The sequence below is a fragment of the Chinchilla lanigera genome, unplaced genomic scaffold (assembly GCF_000276665.1).
Source record: "Chinchilla lanigera isolate Chin_1 unplaced genomic scaffold, ChiLan1.0 scaffold00011, whole genome shotgun sequence".
NCBI classification, from domain to species: domain Eukaryota; kingdom Metazoa; phylum Chordata; class Mammalia; order Rodentia; family Chinchillidae; genus Chinchilla; species Chinchilla lanigera.
Genome location: NW_004955412.1, coordinates 18,176,204 through 18,195,431, shown reverse-complemented (window position 1 = coordinate 18,195,431; position 19,228 = coordinate 18,176,204). Strand labels below are relative to the sequence as shown.

The 19,228-nt window shown below is 47.7% G+C and overlaps 1 protein-coding gene across 6 annotated transcripts in view; it reads left to right on the top strand.

Moving 5' to 3' along the window:
* Positions 1-18,257, top strand: part of Sik3 (SIK family kinase 3) — a 103,513-nt gene extending 85,256 nt beyond the window's left edge. For 3 of the 6 annotated variants that reach the window (XM_013511108.1, XM_005378194.2, XM_013511105.1), the window contains 10 exons: positions 2,058-2,208; positions 2,908-3,033; positions 3,310-3,395; positions 3,848-3,957; positions 5,032-5,371; positions 5,912-6,798; positions 13,079-13,242; positions 14,117-14,249; positions 15,156-15,324; positions 16,073-18,257. In XM_013511108.1, coding sequence (XP_013366562.1) covers positions 2,058-2,208; positions 2,908-3,033; positions 3,310-3,395; positions 3,848-3,957; positions 5,032-5,371; positions 5,912-6,798; positions 13,079-13,242; positions 14,117-14,249; positions 15,156-15,313 — 2,155 coding nt within the window. In that variant the 3' untranslated portion in view covers positions 15,314-15,324; positions 16,073-18,257. Of the gene's footprint in view, positions 1-2,057; positions 2,209-2,907; positions 3,034-3,309; positions 3,396-3,847; positions 4,000-5,031; positions 5,372-5,911; positions 6,799-13,078; positions 13,243-14,116; positions 14,250-15,155; positions 15,325-16,072 lie in introns of all 6 variants that reach the window. The other 3 variants (XM_013511107.1, XM_013511106.1, XM_013511104.1) reach the window with 1 other exon arrangement.
* The last annotated feature ends 971 nt before the right edge of the window (positions 18,258-19,228 follow it).

Below are 19,228 nucleotides of genomic sequence, written 5' to 3'. Positions count from 1 at the left end.
TTTTTTTCTTTTTTTTTGGTAGTTTTGAGACAGGGTCTTGCTATGCAGTTCAGGCTGGCCTTGAACTCACTTTGTAGCCCAGGTTGGCCTCGAACTCACAACGATCCTCCTGCCTCAGCCTCCCGAGTGCTGGGATTACAGGCGTGCGCCACCACGCCCGGTCTTCTGTGTGTCTTTATGTGTGGAGGGATGGGGGCTTGAACCCACGGTCCCTGCACTGGTACAGTAGATGAACTCCAACATGGAGACAGAAAAGGGGTCTGTTCAACCTTTGTATTCCTAGAAGTGTGTGATCTAAAATTTTAAAAAGTGTAACTAAAAGAAATTGACACAAGATGGATTCCATCCAGGGAAGCCAAGTTTCTGTTTAAAGAGTATAGTGGGAAATAACTTAATGTGAGGCTTTCTTGAGTTTGAACTTGATTGCTAAGAGAAATAAAAGCTATCAGTACTTCTAAAATGAACAACTCCATCAGAACTGTTCCTCTGAAGTTACTTTGCTGGACTGACTTGGAAATCAGTCTCTTTACCACCTGAGCTTCTGAAAGTCCTGAAATACCTGGACCCGAGATATCACTCCTCTGATGAAGGAAAATGGCAGAAACCCTGCACTGACTGCTTGAAGAACACAGCTTTCTTAATGCATCAGAAATGTGTCTATTATAATGTGTTCATTATCTGAAAATATTGAAAGCCTAGGAGTTGAATTGCAGAAAATACTTGCTCACTTTAACTCAAATCTGAAGTAGAGACAGAAAAGAAAAATTTTGAAAACATGCTTCCGAAATCAGCTTCCATGATCACTGTTTCTGGATTATGTTCACTCCAGTCATTTGTCTTTTGTGTCACTGAAACAAATATACGCTCGCACTCATTTCATTAGCTCACTTCTTTGTCAAGCTATGGGTAAAGTCTAAAGCGGAAGTCAACATTAGTAAAGAGAAATGAAGGGTGTTCATCTGCTGCCAGAATTCTTTTGACATCTCTGCACAATCATCATTTCTCCTAAGTCCCTTTCTGTCTGCATTGTATTTGAACTCGCTTATTAACCTGCTTCCTTAACTATGGTTCTGCTTCAGTCCAAAGTGAGTAACTGGCAAGGTGAGCCATCATTTCACCCATAGCTCAGTGTAATGTCATCTCTGCCCTGGACATGAAACCCTGACCCTTTCCATCAGCTGTTGAATGCTGCCTTGGCAGTCTTTTATCTGCTTGCCTCAACCCATAAACATCTCTTTGTGATTAGGTCATGAGTAAAGGTGTTAGCTTCTAACCCTGATGCTGTCTTAGGCATTCCTTATCAATAGCTTGTTCTTTCTTTCTGTAAGATACTGGCTGTGTTCTGAATGAGCAGCGGGGTCTTTGAAGGTAATGCACGTGATTCTTCTGTCACTAGGAGGCTGGGCGGGCGCTGGTGCTCTGAGAAGTTAGTGTTCACAGTAGGTAACCTCACTTGTGTTCACAAGGTACGTGCAGGATCTTGAGGCCCACATTCCTTAAGAATGTGCTGTCACCATCCCAGGATCAGAAGTCCCCATTTCCCCCACTTCAGCCTCCACCCTCCCTTTTCTAGCACAGAACTGTGAGTTCCAGGCCAGACCTTTGACCACAGAGTTGACTGTAGTTTCACTCTGGTCCTACAGAAGATTACTGCTCAGGGAAAATTGTGGGCCGGACAGTGAGGTCTCTAATAGTACCGTATAGAAATGTGATTTTTAAAGCCAGAGCTCCTGTACAGCTGGTCCTGGGGGTATTGAGGAGCTTCTCTCTCTGGTCTAGCATATTTATAAGAACTGGATATATTTGATCCCAGAACCACATCAGGCCTGGAAAGTAGGCCAGCTGAAAGTACATGGAGATGGACTGTATGCCTGGAGCCCTCTAAAGCATAGCAGACTAGGGAAGCAAGCTTCAAGTGAAAATGGTGTAGAAGTAGCATAATGCACAGGGCTACACATGCAGTCAGCCATCTTTGTGTCATCTGAAACAGCAGTCCCTGTGTGATTTGGTCAAAACCCTTGAGTCCTAGCCCTAACCTTCTCTTCCCGTGTATTCAGCTCCACCTACAAGGACTCCAACACCCTGCACCTCCCTACGGAGCGTTTCTCCCCCGTGCGCCGGTTCTCAGATGGGGCTGCAAGCATCCAGGCCTTCAAAGCTCACTTGGAAAAAATGGGCAACAACAGCAGCATCAAACAGTTGCAGCAGGTAATGGGAGCGGTATCAGGTGTCTCTGGAGAAGCATGGGTAGCAAGGAGACTGGTACTGCAGAGGACTAGGGTGGTGAATTGTCTAAGCCTTCATGCCAGCAGTGCCTCGGTTTTATAGGTTAAAGTGTAGCTTCTAATGCTCTTTCCTTACACCTTGTTAGACAGCTCTCCCCGGGATCAAACCTGCTTTGCCCACAAAGGGACCTTGTTTCTCCTGTCGGTGTAGTTCTTAGGAAAGGGATTTCAGGGGTGGGTTTGAGTGGGAAGCAAGGTACTTCTAAGCAAGTCGGTCATTCCCTCACGACGTAGGGTGCTGGGTTACACCTGTCATGCTCTCCACTTGGCTCAGAATGGTGCTGTAGAGGCAGGCTTCTAGGAAGGGTCAGTTTTCCGTTCTGCCTTCCCGATCCCCGCATCTCAAGTGGCAAGTGCTTTGTGCACGAGATTTCCCTGGACACTACTCGCACGCAGGCTTTGGTGTATCCTTGGTATTTCCCATTCGTTTACACAGAACAAAGTATAAAGATACTTAGTATACAGATACCTGAGTAAGTGAGTCAACTACTCATCCAGGACATTATTCTTCTCTTGTGGTTCCTTCTGCCCGTGAGACCTTGGGGCAGATCTGCATCTGCTGAGATCACTGCATGGGGTGCGCCTGGCTACATCCCATCTGTATTAAATACTTTCCCTTCAGGAGTGTGAGCAGTTGCAGAAGATGTACGGGGGGCAGATTGATGAAAGAACCCTGGAGAAGACCCAGCAGCAGCATATGCTATACCAGCAGGAACAGCACCATCAAATTCTCCAGCAGCAGATTCAAGTAGGCTCTCACTCTTTGCTTTCTCCAACCTGTTTGGAGTTTGTTTTCAGGCTGGTTTGCCTGTGCATTGTGGAGGAGAACACTCAAGACAAAGTGGAGTTGTGTTATGTATATGGCTGACATATTTGGATAAAGGTAACCCAACCTTTGGATGAATAACTGACGCATAAATCTGAGTCATAGATAGTTCTTTCTGTTTCTGTCCTTCCTGAGAAGAGCTCTGATGAATCTTCAGCTCATAGTTGTTCTTTTTTCTCTTTCCCGTGTTCGTTTTAGGACTCTATCTGTCCTCCTCAGCCTTCCCCACCTCTTCAGGCTGCGTGTGAAAATCAGCCAGCCCTCCTCACCCACCAGCTCCAGAGGTAATGAGTCACTGTGTTACACCAAAATCATTGGGCCTAAAGCATGGTACCCTTGGCCTGACTCTTATGGGAGATAACTGACCAACTGTAGCATTCATTTTGGAAGAATCTACTTGAAAAGCAGAGAAACTAACTTAAAGCTCAAGAGCCTCCCTGGAATCCTGACTTCCTGTGCCGCTTCATTTTCTTAACCCCAAGAACAAAGTGATCTGACATGTACTAGTAGAGGTCAGGCAGTTTCAAAGTGGACTATGCCTCTGTGGTGGAAAGGTGTGGTGAAACAAGATGTGGTTAGGTTTTTAACTGGCTGAGGTAGCTGAGTTATGTGTGCTTCTGTAGCATGGTGGCTTATCAAAACTAAAAAAGGTTCTTCTTGTGTGGGTTGTATGACTAACACATAAGGTCGTTCTGTCACCTCAGGAAGTTTCTTTATTCGTTCTGTCATTCTTAAGGTTAAGGATTCAGCCTTCAAGCCCACCCCCCAACCACCCCAACAACCATCTCTTCAGGCAGCCAAGTAACAGCCCTCCCCCTATGAACAGTGCCATGATCCAGTCTCACGGTGAGTGGAGAGGGCCAGACGGAGCCGTGTGTGCCACACAAGGAAAGTGACTGTCTTAGTCTTACGGGTCTTTTTTCTTTTTTGTTCTTTCTGAACCATCTTAGTTTTGCATGCTGTGAGCCATTTGAAAGGCAGAATAATGTACTATTTAGGGCGGTGGAGCTAGACCACCTTGGCTTGAATCCTGGTTCCGTGAATTTCTTGCCTATAGTCCCTTAAGTAAATTACTTAACTTCTGGGTACATCCACTTTCTCAGTAATGATGGTATCTAATGACTGTATATGTAAAGTACTTGGAACAGTCTTTGACACAAATAGTTAAGGTTCTATTATTGGTATTTTTACCAGTAACTCCTCCAGGGCTGGGGATATAGCTCAGTGGCACAAGTGCCTGCCTGGCAAGTGCAAGGTCCTGAGTTTGATTCCCGGTACCAAAAAAAAAAAAAAAAAAAAACAACCAATTAACTCCTCCAACCCTATGAGATAAAAGGCTGCAACCCAAACCTTCCTGTTGCCATGCCTGTGTTTGGTTATCGTGGTACATGTGGGACCCTCTCTTACGGGGGTTTAGGTGGAGGTGGAGTGAGTATGACACTTCAGAGACCACCACACAGTCCAGATCTTTGTCATCCTTCTTGCCATTCCCGAGAAGAGTTTCAATCTAGGCCTGTCCCAACATTGGCAGGGAAAGTAGAATCTCAGGTCCCATCCCTGACATGCTAAATCAGAATGTACACAATAACCAGATCCCTAGGCTATTTGATTGCACATCCAAGCTTGAGATGCACTGCCTGGATCTGAGCTCCTCAAAATATAATCTACAGACCAGCTTCTAGAGGGACTTTTTGGAAATACAAATTCTCGGGAACCCACCTTGACCTACTGAGTGAGATTGCTGTAGGTAGGATGTGGGAAATCCTTCTGTTAAACAAGTTCTGTGGTCTTGCCTTATGTGTACTAACGTTTGAGAAGGCTGTTTTAGATGCTCTCTGATGCGAGTCTCGCCATCAGCCCCATCCTCCAGGCTGGCATGTAATCTGAACACTGGTCACTCTGACGTCCCTTTCTCTCCAGGTGCTGCAGCTCCCTCCCAGTTTCAAGGCTTACCCTCCCGCAGTGCAATCTTCCAGCAGCAGCCTGAGAACTGTTCTCCTCCTCCCAACGTGGCACTCACCTGCTTGGGCATCCAGCAGCCTACCCAGTCACAGCAGGTGACCATCCAAGTACAAGAGCCAGTTGACCTGCTCAATAACATGCCAGGGACAGCTGCGAGCTCTACCGGGCGGGGCATCTCCATGAGCCCCAGTGCCAATCAGATTCAGATGCAGCACCGATCCAACCTGATGGCCACCTTCAGCTATGGGCACCGGCCCTTGTCCAAGCAGCTCAGTGCTGACAGCGCGGAGGCCCATAGGTAAGGCTGCCTCATGTCACCCAGCCGTCTACGTGGCAGAGGTGGGAGAAAGCCCCTTAGTAGGGTAAGAGAGAAGCAGGGACTGAGAATGGCCTCACTGAGCTACTCATTTCACCCTTTCTAAAATCAAGGTGGTGGGTTTGTCATGAACTTGTAGGTGATTTTAAGGACCTAGAATTAAAATGCTAATGAGGCAGAGAAGGAAAGGGGTGAAACAACCTAATTGTTTGCAAAAAAGCATACTCCCTGTCAGTCTTCTAAGAGATTAATAATGCCTTTTAATAGCTTAAGTGGTGTTTTAAGATAGGCCATGATGCTGCCTTCAAGGTACTCATGCTAATAGTGTGCTGCTGAGTCCCTGGAAGATTTGGATGTGTAAGAGGACAGATGGAGTGGCTGCTTCTGTGCCCCTCTTCCTTGTCACACCACAGCTTGCTGTGTCAGGGTGCCTCCTGGTGAGGAAGAGAGGTAGCTATTCCTGGAGAGTCTAGCACACGTGTCCCATGGTTGCCCGGTACTCACCTCTTTTTGTGTCTGCAGCTTGAACATGAATCGGTTCTCCCCTGCTAACTACGACCAGCCGCATTTGCACCCCCATCTGTTTTCGGACCAGTCCCGGGCTTCCCCCAGCAGCTACAGCCCTTCACCAGGAGTGGGGTTCCCTCCAGCCCAAGCCCTGAAAGTCCCTCCACTTGACCAGCTCCCTGCCTTCCCTCCCAGTGCACATCAGCAGCCACCACACTATACCACATCGGCACTACAGCAGGCCCTGCTGTCCCCCACACCGCCAGACTATACCAGACACCAGCAGGTACCCCATATCCTTCAAGGACTTCTCTCTCCCCGGCATTCACTCACTGGCCACTCGGACATTCGGCTGCCTCCAGCAGAGTTTGCACAGCTTATTAAAAGGCAGCAGCAGCAACGACAACAGCAGCAGCAACAACAGCAAGAGTACCAAGACTTGTTCAGGCACATGAACCAAGGGGATGCTGGGAGCCTGGCCCCCAACCTTGGGGGACAGAGTATGACAGAGCACCAGGCTTTATCCTATCAAAATGCTGACTCATATCACCACCACCACACCAGCCCCCAGCATCTTCTGCAAATCAGGGCGCAAGAATGTATCTCACAGGTGTCCTCACCTGCCGCAACCCATGGGTATGCTCCTCAGCCGGCACTCATGCCCTCAGAGAGCATGGAGGAGGACTGCTTGTGTGAGGGGGCCAAGGAGGGCTTTCTGGACAGCAAGAGTTCAAGTTCGTTGACCAAAGGTTGCCACGACAGCCCTCTACTCTTGAGTACAGGTGGACCTGGGGATCCTGAATCTTTGCTAGGAACTGTGAGTCATGCCCAAGAATTGGGATTACATCCCTATGGACATCAGTCAACTGCTGCGTTCAATAGGAATAAGGTGCCCAGCCGAGGTAAGAGTCTGTCAAAGTAAAAGTCCTGGTCCAGTGTGTTCTAATTCAATAATGGCAATTTGTTTCAGCTAGTACTTTCTGTTCTTAAGAAAGCAAGAATTCCTGAGAAGACTTTCGGGACGATTTGGAGAAAAGCATAGAGAAATGGTTATTGATGGGTGAGGGATTCATTTTCTAAGTATAATAGTGACAGATAGTTAATGTCTAGCACAACCAGTAAGATACATTATCTATTTCCCCTGTTCATACTGTCATTTCTTGGAATCCAGAGCTTCCTATTTTCAAAAGAGATTCTACAATAGGAAAAGATTAGCCAGTATTATGGAAATGTTTGCATGGGAAAGCGAAGGAGAAAAACACTTGATATTCTCAAGTGTATGGCGTAAAGGCATAAACAGATAGTGGTATTACTCGGCATTTCATCAGTGCGCTAAATACAGCATCATAGAGGCTCCATGCCATTTCATTTTTTTCACTTTATAATTAATGAGTGCATTCATTTTCGTCTGAAGGAGAGGAAGGTTGCCATCAGTAAATTAGTTCCGTTAGCATCTTAGCATTCATCCTAGACAAAACTGGGAATTTCAGTCCTGCCAGCATAGACCTTGCAGTTTACTACTCTTCATCACAGCCATCAAGGGAACAGAAGTGAATCTACCCATAAACTACACAGCCTTGAAACAGCATTTCTTCTGTCCTTCCCACCCTGGCCTTACTTGCATCTCCTGCCTTGTTCTCTAAAGTCAGCACACAAAATTCAGCGCCAAGGGGCATTAGGTTCTGTAGCACAAAGCAGGATAGAACACCTTGCATCAAAGCAGGGGAAGTAAAAAGGGCTTGGTGGTTTTAGGTGTACTCACTTTCTGCTGTGATAGGAGGGAAATATAGTTGCATAAAAGGCAATTAAATCCTGGGCTTTCAAACAGGGTGCATCATCCAGCCTAGAGATCGTCTCTGTCTGATGTATTGTGACCACCTGTGGCTGCTGTACTTGAAGCAAGCTTAGGTGGCAGCTTTCAGAACAGGTCATGTGTGAACAGCAGTATTTAAGGTCAGGAAGGAACATGTAAGGAAAAAACACATCTATGGGAAGGAGTTAGACTTTTCTGATTCATGTGATAGGGCAAAACCGAGGTCAAGATAGAAGTTGTAGCATGTTTCCATCCCCTACAAAGATATCTCCAAGATCTCTACAGAACAGGCCACCTTAGCACCCTGGAAGCCGCGTGTTGGAAGTGTTTGGCAGATCAAATCTTGGATATTTGTGGGGAAAGCCGCTAGTAGATTAGCATCTTACAGTTGGCAGAAAAAGGAAAATACCTAATGTTTCTGTTGCACTTTCCACGTGCCAGACACCAAATGCTGTTCATTTATAAAGTCATTTGATCCTTAGAATAACCTCCTGTCTCCACTTTAAATGAGACACCTGAGTCATAGAGGTAAGGAACTTGCCTCAAAAGGAAGGGCTAGCAAGGGGCAGCTGTACCCGTTACTCACTTCACTCCAGCAGAGTCTGAGCGTGCCCTGCTTTGCAAAGCACTGAGGTGGGGGAGAAAGCTGAAGTGAGTATGCCTCACCCTTCATCCCTCCCTGGCCCTTGATCACCATGTATTTAAATATCTTTTGAAATGTTTCTCACTAATTTCTCAGAGAGGTGTAAAATGCTGAGAGCCTGAGGAAGGTTCCCTCTCAGAGCCTTTAAAGGAATATACAAACATATCATTTCTCTCGTTTTTCTCTTAAAAGCCCAGTAAATGTGTAAAGATGAGTCAACATTGACAGTTTGAATAGTGAGTTGTGCAAGCTGCCCCAGAGTTCTCTGGGTAGGTGGGTGGTATGCATTGTATCCATTTGAGCCTTGTTTCCCTTGTGTGAGCAGACAGATATCCTACCCTGTGTACTCTCTCCGCTTTACCTCGGGAAATACATGTGCATGGAGCTTTTGGAACTCGTCTTCTTCCCCTTATTTACATATCCATCAGTGAGCCTTGCTGTTCCTCTAGCTGCTGAATTCGTGTGAAGGATGCCCAAGAGTTGAACCTGAACCCCATGTCTACTGATCAGTGGGTTAGTCTGCTTAGCACCTCCCAAGTGGTTAGTAAGTCTTACCTACAGAGTGTCACAGAAGACTTCTAGATGTAGGCTCAGCATCCTTACTAAAAATACTTGTGCAGTTCTGTATAATTTATCAGAGCCCCTCTCATTTATGTTAATTTTTGAATCCCCAAACAACTCATTTTTTAGATAGGAAACCTAATATCAGCCGAAGTCAAATGACCTGCCCAAATGTATATATATATTCTGTCAGTACTAGAGCTGGATCCTGACTTGAAGTTTTCTGATTCTTTGGTCTTCTTTCCTGTATGTCTCAGTGTTAGTCAGCTTTCTATCGCTGGGACAAAATACTTGAGCCGGAACTTCATGGTCGGGAACACATGGTAGGGCAAGAACTGCTCACCTCCTGGTGGCTGGGAAGTAAAAAAAAGATGGAGAAGAGGGATGGGGGCCTAATCCCCTTCCAGGACATTCCCCCAGTGACCTGACTTCTGTCCAGTAGATCCGCCTCCTAAAGGTTCCACCACCTCCCAGTAACACCAGAAACTGAGGATCAGGCCTTTAGCACGTGAGCTTTTGGGGGACATTTCCCATCCAAAGCACAGCAGCCTCCATGTCTCCACTTCACACCTTCGATCTCAACTGGCAAGTGAAAGACATTGGTTCTTCCAGGTCTCTGACCTATTGATCACACTGAAACTTGAACAGAGCCCTGGTTCCTGTATACTTATTGTTTATCTTACTGTGTTTTGTTTTGTTTTGTTTTGTCTGTTCCATTCTGTTCACTGGAGATTAAACCAGAAGCATGTGCGTGCAGGCTCTACCCCCGACCCACACCCCCAGCCCTTCATCTGGTTTTAACCGCAGTTGTCTCTCCCAAGTCAGAGGCTGCCTCTTGGGACACTTAAGTTTCAGTAACCCATCTGTGCATTTACATATGGGGAAACTGCCCTACACAGCTCTGCAAGTAAGGCTCAGTGATAAAATCAGCTTGTTTTTTTCAGTTGACTCCTTGTGTCCTTCCCCACTCAGAGCTCAGGGTAGAGCAATTTACCTAGCATGGGTAAGTCCCTGAGTTCGGTCTCCAGCACTACAAAAATAAAAAATTAAAATAAGTTCTTAAAAGAAAGAAAAAAGACTGTGAATACCCATCTCTACTAAACTCTTTTTGTGTATACTATATGGGTGCTGAGTTACAGATGAGGAAGTTGAGACCCGGAATTGGGTAACTTGCCTTAGTTTCCCCTCCTTAGGAAGTGAGGGAGCCAGGTTCAAGCCTAAATCTTCTGACCAGACTTGTGCTCATGTCTGCTGTGTCAGCTCTCCTTGGCTGAGGGGTGACCTCTAGGCTGGGGAGTCGCAGGGCATAAGAATTGTGTGACTGTCTAGTGATACCTTCTTGTGTCTTGGTGGTGCTCTCAGGCCGGTTGGCATCAGACATGACGGTGTGGCAGAGAGCAGACAAGGAGAACAAAGTCTAGTTGACCTTCCAAAGCCAGAGCCAGAAGGAAGGACTTGGATTCAGAGAAATGCTGTTCACAGAAATAAAAACAAATTCAAAATGAGAAAGTGGGAAGGGGACTAAACAGACATGAAAAACCAGTACATCATCAGGACCTCTAGAAGGAGAGGAAGACACTAAACATGGAGAACTGAGACTGGATATATTTTGTTAGCTATGCCCTCTCATCGTGTTTGATAATGATCCTTTAAAATCTTTAAATAGAAAAGCAGTCATTCTGGTTTTGGGGAGAGCAGAGAAGTAGGACCGATGATATTTGCAACCAGCCTTAAAGGAAAAAAAGACCCCACCACCACGAAGGGATTGAGTAGGTCATGTTGGCTGTCAAACTAGACAATGTAGGCCTTAGAAAATACTTTGACAGCATGACAGGCAGCTTCTGGCGTTGCTCCGTGCTCCCACAGAGCCAGTGTTGTACCATTCCTGCCAGTCGTTTGGTGGGCCCTGAGGCTTCTTGGGAGCTGTGCCCACTGAGAGAACTGGCTGAGTGGGCAAGGTGGATGAGCTTGTCCCAAAGAGCAAGTCAGTTTTCTTCTTTCTGCTAGTTTCTTTCACTAGCTTCTGGCTGTTCTTCACCCCTTTACTCAGAGAAATTTCGAAAGATTTCTCATTTGCCTTCACCTTTGGTAGTTGGGAAGCTCCCCCCCAGCCTCCCATTTTTCCCCAGAACATCTTGCATTTGCAATAATGTGCATGTCACTTACTTCCCATCCCAATCCCTGCTGCTTTAGCCTCTAAGCTTATTCCTAACCTTTATTGCCACAGGAGGCCATTTACAGAGACATGAAACTCTTTACCCAACACTCAGGCAGTGTGTTTGCTTTTATTGTTTAGATACGGAAATGACACCATTAGCATTGGCACTGTGTTTCATCGTAAGAACTTTTTAAAAACTTGGTCTTGCCAAGGGTCAGTTTATGAGGACATAAGTCCATAGTTGCCGAGGAGCTTTACGTCAGGAAAACAACCTAGCAAACAAAACATACGTTTAAGTTGCAGGCTCTTAAAGACAGAAGCCAAAAGTGCTACCAGGAGGATCCTGTCAACTTAGACACAATCCTGATGCTCTTTTTAGCTGGCCTTGATCAAGAAGAAACTCATTTCTCTCTAAACTCGGGCCATAGAGTTCCTTGACTCTGATAGGATGCCAAGAAGTATTAAGAGAGCACGCACTGACATCAGTTAAAGAGACAGTAAGAAACACTGGGGATGGGAAAAGTTCTGAACCCTGAAGGCTCACAGAGTATACAGTCTCGCCCTCACAGATCTCCCATTAGTATGTATGACTGAGAAAAGTACGCAGTTGAACGTGGTACTAGGGGTAGTGGAAAAAATAATCTATTTCTAGTTGAAAGGAAAAGTTGTATAAAGATGATAACATTTGAGAAGGACCTGGAAGGATGAATTGAGTTGCAGTGGCAGGGTGGAAGTAGAACTTCCAGGAAGAAGGAACAGCCAGGAAAGTGCGTAGGACTGTGAATGGTGGGGAAAAGTTAAGGATCCCATTTGACTAGAGTTTAAAATACAGACAGGAGCAAAGTTTGAGAGGCTGATTGAAGGCTAGGTCATGGCAGTGCTGGAAAAGGAAGTGTTGGGGCTGAGGAAGTAGCTCAGGTGTGGAGTGCTTGCCCAGCCTGAAGTGTATGGACAGAAAAGGAAGGTACATGCACTACTCCAGAGAAAGGTTAATATGTATAGGGTAGTGGTAGGGCGATGGTGAAGAGATTTAATCCAAGCACAAGGGAATGGGGCTTCAGTGGTTTTGGAAAGATGGGGCCTGAAGTGTCCACTGTTATACAGATAGATTCTCCAAACTTGAGGCTGTTGTGGAATCAGGAGTAAAAAGTCAGTAGTGAGCCCAAGAGCTTGTGCCTAGAAACTGGGTGCCAAAGGAAGGTTATCTGAAGGAGTACCGGGTTATGGGGGAAGCGGGTGGGTTGGATTGTTTGTGGTGAGTGTTCACATGCTGCTTGGATATCTGAGGAAAGATGCTCGTAAACAGTTGGATCTTAAGATCTGGAGCTTAAAAGAACATTTCAGGGGGCTGGGGATTTAGCTCAGCGGCAAAAGCGCCTTCCTGGCAAGCGCAAGGTCGTGAGTTCGGTTCCCGGTACCAGAGAAAAACCAAAAAAAAACAAAAAAAAACAAGAACATTTCAGTAATTCTTAACTAGAGGCAGTATAGTTGAAGCTGTGGGCATAGGTGATATTGCCAAAATGACTGTGGGGAGAATGAAGTTCAGGACAGAAATGCGAAGAGTATCTGCCTAGAAAGGGTGGAGGGACCACAGGACTTGAAAGCAGCAGTTAGAGAGGTAGAAAAAGGAGATGGCTGCCGTGGTACCGAGGTGGAAGCCAAGGAAAGAGAGAGTAGGTGTTCTCTGAGAGGTTCCTGGAAGTTCTGAGTGTCCTCCTTGTGTGCATCATAGTTTGGGAACATGGCATGATTAAAAGGGAAATGAAGAAGGAAGAAAATGTGTGATCCAGCCAGGGCCCCATTGAGAAACTCATCCTTGCTGTAGGACTCGGGCTTGCCAGGTTCCTCTAAGCACCATGACCAGCTGGCTAAGGATGAGCCGTTAGTGCAGCTGTGGTCGCCAGCTCACTCACTGTCCCTTGCAAGGCGTTCCATTTCCTTCATAGGAGTTGGCATTCCTGGGAGAAGCCGCCGATCTGCTGACCCTGTTTTGCTCTGTCTCCTCAGAGTCTGTCATAGGGAACTGCATGGATAGAAGTTCTCCGGGACAAGCAATGGAACTGCCAGACCACAATGGACTTGGGTACTCAGCACGGCCCTCAGTCAATGAGCACCACAGGCCCCGCACCCTCCAGAGACACCACACGATCCAGAACAGTGATGATGCTTACGTACGTTGGTCCTTCCTGCTTCTGGCAAGTGGGATGCTACCAGTCCCAACTTGAAACAGAACCTAGTAACATAGGGCAGCATCCTTCCCTCTGCTCTTCTTCAGAAGCCAGGATTTTGGGAACTATGGGAATATTTCTTAGAATCACCCTACTGGAGTTAAGACTAGCCCTTAACTCTCGTAGACTCCCAGTAGACTCATCACTCTGGATTTTAGACCAGGGAATCAAAAACACTTGCCATCTGGTTTCTTAGTTATTAAACCCTCCTCAGTCTAAACTCAGGCCCCAGCAAATGAACCCTTCGGCTCTTAGTGCATTTCCAGCAGCTACATTATACTTCCTGACATAGGGACCAGTGGGGCTCAGCAAAGAGTTTTGTTGTTTAGGGCACATTCCTGAGGTGCATTACATGGGAGCAACTAGCCATCTGTGTCTATTCAAATTTAAATTTACCAAAATTAAATCAATATACAAACTTAGGTCCTCGGTCATACTGGTCACACTGTATGTGCACAGTAGCCCAATAGCTAGTCACTACCATGCCTTGAAGGTTCCATCGATGCAGGGTGCAGCTGAACAGTGCCATCTGAATGCCGACTCCTGGGGTGGGTGAGAGGTCGGGACCTGGATTTAGAAGGGCTTAGGTAGGTGTACAGGGATCTAACGATCCACACCTGCCTGCGGTGCTGGGGAAGGCTGAGCCCGCTTCCCGCACTGTCACCACTGCAGGACTCCGTGGATGGGGGATGGTGCTGCAGGAGAGGAGGTCTGAGTGGGGCCCTGGGCCACCCTTTGGGCTCTGCCCCCAGGAACAGGTGTTCCTAGGGTCACATTCTCCGGTATCTGTATATCTTTTCCTAATTGTTTCCTACAGGTACAGCTGGATAACTTGCCAGGAATGAGTCTCGTGGCTGGGAAAGCACTTAGCTCCGCCCGGATGTCAGATGCAGTTCTCAGTCAGTCTTCACTCATGGGCAGCCAGCAGTTTCAGGAGGGGGAAAATGAGGGTAAGGGGCCTTATTCTTGGGTCCCCATTGAAGTTCCTGGAGGGGCTCCCCCCATCTTTGCCACGGACCACTCCTCTCTTCTGTGCTAGGAATTCACAGGAAGGCAGAACAGGACCCAGCACCCTACCCCACCTGTCTCACCTAATGTGAGCGTAAGAAGCGGGTGTGGCTCCTGCCCGAACACAGCTGGTCACATTGTGTTTCTAATGCTGTGGGAAGACGCACCTGTGATGGTGGCTTTTCTGGTTGTGATTAGAGGGTCAGTGTCCTAAGGAAACACTTCTACCTCTCCTTAGAACCAGTCCAGGAAGGCTGTCGTAGTGCACACAAAGCACAGGTCTGGCGTGGGTAGATCTGCGCCCTCACAGGCTCTGCGGGCAGCCCACGTGACCTTTTGGGTTCCCAGGTGCTTGTCTGTAAAGTGACAGAAGCAGTAGAGCCTGTGTCCTAGGTGGTTCTGTGAGGGCTGCTGGCTTACTGAGGAGAGAGTGCTTCACAGGATCCCTAGAACAGAAAGAAAGTGCCCAGGAAAGGGCACCTGCGAGCACAATGCCATCTCCTTCACCCTCCAAGAAGCAAGGCTTTTTTTTTGCAGCAGTGGGGATTGAACCAGGGCCTTTCCACGGAGCTATATCCCCAGCCGTTTTTTGTGTTTTCAGATAGGATCTCATTGTGTTGCCCAGTCTGGGTGGGAAATACCATAGTGAAGGGCTAGGGAAGCGGGGACACTTAGAGGACAGTCAGGGTCGCTCACAGCTGGCGGCCCACTGTGAACTGAAGTGCAGGGCTGGGAGTCAGGCCGTGGCGTGCTCAGACAGGCTGCCTCCTTTTCCTCCCCTCTCCCTCCTTGTTCGCGAACCTCCCCCAGCTCCCTGCCAATCTCACATGTTTTCTTCGGTCTTGCAGAATGTGGGGTGAGTCTGGGAGGTCACGAGCACCCAGACCTGAATGACGGCAGCCAGCATTTAAACTCCTCTTGCTATCCGTCTACGTGTATTACAGACATTCTGCTCAGCTACAAGCACCCCGAGGTTTCCTTCAGCATGGAGCAGGCAGGCGTGTAGCAGGAAACAGAGTGAGTGTCACCTGCCCAGGGCCAGCCCAGCCTTACGGCCCAGTGGCAGCTCCTGATCTCAGCAAGAGATTCATCCACTGAGTGCTGGCCAGCACGGCTGACAGTGCCACTCTTCCCTTTATAGTCGTCACCTCTTCCTGCTTTTTATTAATAAGTGCTATGCTAGTCTGGGGGCGTATGGATGGGGACGTATGAAAAGAACGCAAGACACAGAACCTAGGCTTAACTGTGGAGATAAGACACAGGACACACCTCATGCTACAGGTGCTGTGGCCCTCATGGAGACAGTGAGGTACAGCTCCAAAGAACAGAGGTGGCCTCTGGGCCGCCAATCATATTTTTTAAGGAGCAGGTGGCAGGGTATTCTAGACAGGGAAACGTGATCAGAGACCAGTGGTAGACAACTGACTGGGTTGGCTGGAGTAATGCAAAGGCTATGCAGTCAGTTTTAGTGGTTCCGTCTCTAGAAAGACAGAACAGACTTGATGAAGGTGAGGCCATCAGGCAAATCCGTGTTACGGCCTCGATACGGCAGGCCTTTAAAATACTCGGTGAGAGCACATGAGTTGCATTAAAAACAGCAACAACACAAACACTTCAGGGCTGGTAGTTTGTCTCAGTGGTGGAATGTTTGCCTGGCATGTGAGAGGCCCTGAGTTCCACCCCCATGGTGGGGAGAGGGAGACCTCAATGGAATATTTGAGTTTTTCTCTTTTCAAACTAGTCTCCTCTCTCTGATTTGTTGCAGGGCTGTGTACAACTTGGGAATGAGAAGGTTGATTTTAAACCAACAGTATCTAGCAGCATTGCGCCAAACTGCCGTTGTGTTTCTCTCCACCCAGAATACCATGGCCATTGCGTCACCTGACTCATCAGTGTGTTCTTTGGGGTTCCGAAGGGGCCTGCTGTGTTTGCTTGTATGACCAAGTCACCAAGGAAATAAACAGGAAATCCGTGTTCTCCATCTGTTGTGAAAGTGTGTTTGGTGTATTTGAGTTGGTGGGTGTTTTTGTTTGGTTGTTGGTTTTTGGGTTTGTGCCCTCTTTTGCTTTGTTTTGTTTTCTCCTCCATCCCTTCCTCCCTCCCTTCATTCCTCCTTTCTTTTGTGCGTGTGTATGTCTATGGGTTTCTTCCCTTTTCTTCCTTCTTTCTTTTTTCTTTCTTTCTGTTTTTGAGATGATAAGCCAGCAGTTAAGAGTTCAGAGGCCGGGGCCTCAGCCCACTCCCCGCTTCAGCCCTGCTCATCAGAGCGCCCTCTGTTCCTCTGCCTGCTCCTCCATGGGTACAAACAGAAGAGAACATCTCTGCGACCTCGGTGGCAGAACAAAGGGGAGGAGCAGAGGTGATGGTGTCTGGTCCTTAGCAAAAGAGAGAGGAGAGACAGAGACCGAGATTACCCCAAGCCTGGAACCTGGAGGTCTTCTCTACTGCTGGGATCCATCAAAACACTTGTGGCCCAGCATAGAGGTTGACGGTGGCCTGGCTCCAACAGGCTGCCAGCTAGGTCTCAGCTTGAGCCTCTTCAGCATATAATTCAGCTCCCCTCCAGCAACCTGCAGAGTTGGTTGCCTTTGCCGTCCTGCTGGTTTACCCCTGGGCTGAAAGCCAGCAGTGCTGTACTGTGCTTTTTGTGTCACCTTTCATTCTCATTTTCCACTGTGCTCTGCAGAGGATGTTTTGACACGTATGCCTTTCCCTGCAACCTTTTTGTCACAAGCAAGAGGAACAGGAGGTTGCAGTGGGTCCTGTCTCTCTCAACTTCCTCCTCCCTGAGCATCCGCAGCCCCTTTAATTCTCCATTATGTAGGGATTGTTTTTGGTGAATGTCGATATTATTGTTATTATTATTAAAGACAAAAGGAATTTTTGTTTAAAAGAGAGTATTTAATCAGATTCTGTTCTATTTGAATTGTGACTTGCACCTTTTGTTCAGAGCATTTTCTTCAGGCGTTGTAACTGTGAGCCGCTCTTTCTTGTGCCAGTGACAGATGCAGTGGTCCCTTCCCCCAGCTGAAGCAGCGCATACGCAATAGCTCTTGTTTATCCCATTACCTTTATTTCTCTTCACTGTTAGAAACCAAAGTCTTCTCTGCTGGCTGGGGGCTGACAGAGGATCTGAGTTATCTCCTTCTGATCTTCAAAACCAGAGAGAGACGTTACCTGTACTAACTCTTGACCCTTTTTTCTGGGAAAGGAGAGTGAAAGGTCCCTCGCCGCCTCGTACTCTTTCGTCCTGAATTTGCACAGAAGAAAGCGGGTGTCCAGTGGGGCCATCCTGACGTTGCTGGCCGGATTCCTATGCAGGTTGTCCTCCACTGAAACCAGCAGCTCAGCTGCAGCGCCCACTGTCCCTCAAGTGCATTTCTGCAATGCAAGAACTGTTCTGGTGATCTGCCCCATTTCTACGGCCCCCACCTCCCCTCCCCTTGGTGGGGTCGCCAGCTACTCACTAGAAGGGAGCTTACTAACGGAGTAAGCCCTAGAAGCTGTTGTTGGCTCCCTGGACCTGTTCCAGCTCTGATGTCCCGACTTGCCGTTCTGCTTCCTCACACTCAGCTTGATCTGTTTACATGGAACTGACTTACTGAAGAGCAGATTGCCACCCCCCAGCAACCGCGCAGATGAACGCCAGTGAGCCTACTAACCGTGCCATCTTGCAAACTACTCTTCTAAAGACGTTGCTTTGTATTGTAGTAGCCGACATCCGCAATATATGTTGAATGTATATGAATATACTTTCCTATTTCTGTTCTTGGAAAATGTCAGAAGTATTTTTTCTTTCTCATTTATGTTGAACTAAAGGATTTTACAAAATCTCCAGACTCAAAGTTGCTAAGACCTTTTGTCCTTGTTTGTGTGGGGCACTTATAACTTAGTAACTTGGCTGGACAGTAGGAGGTTGTGAAAATAAAATCTGATTATGTTCTCATGCTGACATGTTATTTGCCTCATGGTTCAGAGTCTAGATGGGAGAAGCATCCAGGTGGGTGGAAGCTGGAACGCTGAAGCTGGTGATGTCACGGAGCCTAGGGTGAGGCTTTGAGCAGGTCGTAATCTGCCTTGCCTTGTGGACCTGGCATTCTCTAGAAACCTCACTCAGCTTCACACTGTGTTCCCCAGCTCAGACTCTGTTCCCTTGCAAGGGAGCATCTACATTGCTGACTTGGATGCAAAACACCTCCCTTCTGAAGAAGTGGAAAGAAGAGCCTTGGAAAGTACCCACCAGCTGGAGCCTTTTGGGGTCCCCACTAGCCTCATGACATGCTGGCCAAATAAGTGATAGGACCAAAAGGGGACTTCACCAGTAATTTTCTTTTCCCACACCTGGATTCCAAAAGGCAGAGTAGAATCTCCAGCGAGGTCCCGGGCATGGCTTACCTTCTGTGGAGAAAGCTATCGAAGCTGGGAATGCTCGGTGTGCAGGAAGAACAGAGAGGAGGGAACTTAGGGGAAGCCGTGGGGGCCCAGAGAAGACTAGAAAGTCGCTGTGGGACTGTTTACAACAGGAAGAGTCTTTGAGGAGTCCTGGATGTGTACACACTCAGGCAAGTCTGAAACCAGTGATACACCCAGGTGCCTGCCAGCCCTCTGAAGTCAGCCAGGGGGCCGCTGGGCTAGGGGTAGTGTGGGCTTCAGGAGGAAGCCAGGTTACCACCTCCTATCGAGACCCGCAGATCTCTGGGCTCCAGAAAGGAGAAGCTGTGTGACCGATCTTTACTGGTCCTCATTCTGACTTCCTGCCAGACCCCACCCCAACCCAACTGCAAAGATAAGAATCCAGGGAGAGCCATGCCTCCCTCAGGCTGGTCAAAGATGAACTCTGGCCTCGCCTTTCTCCTGAGCCAGGAGGGCAGGAGGGTCATGCAAAGTGGGGGCTCTGACAAGAGTGGTATGAGGCTGAATA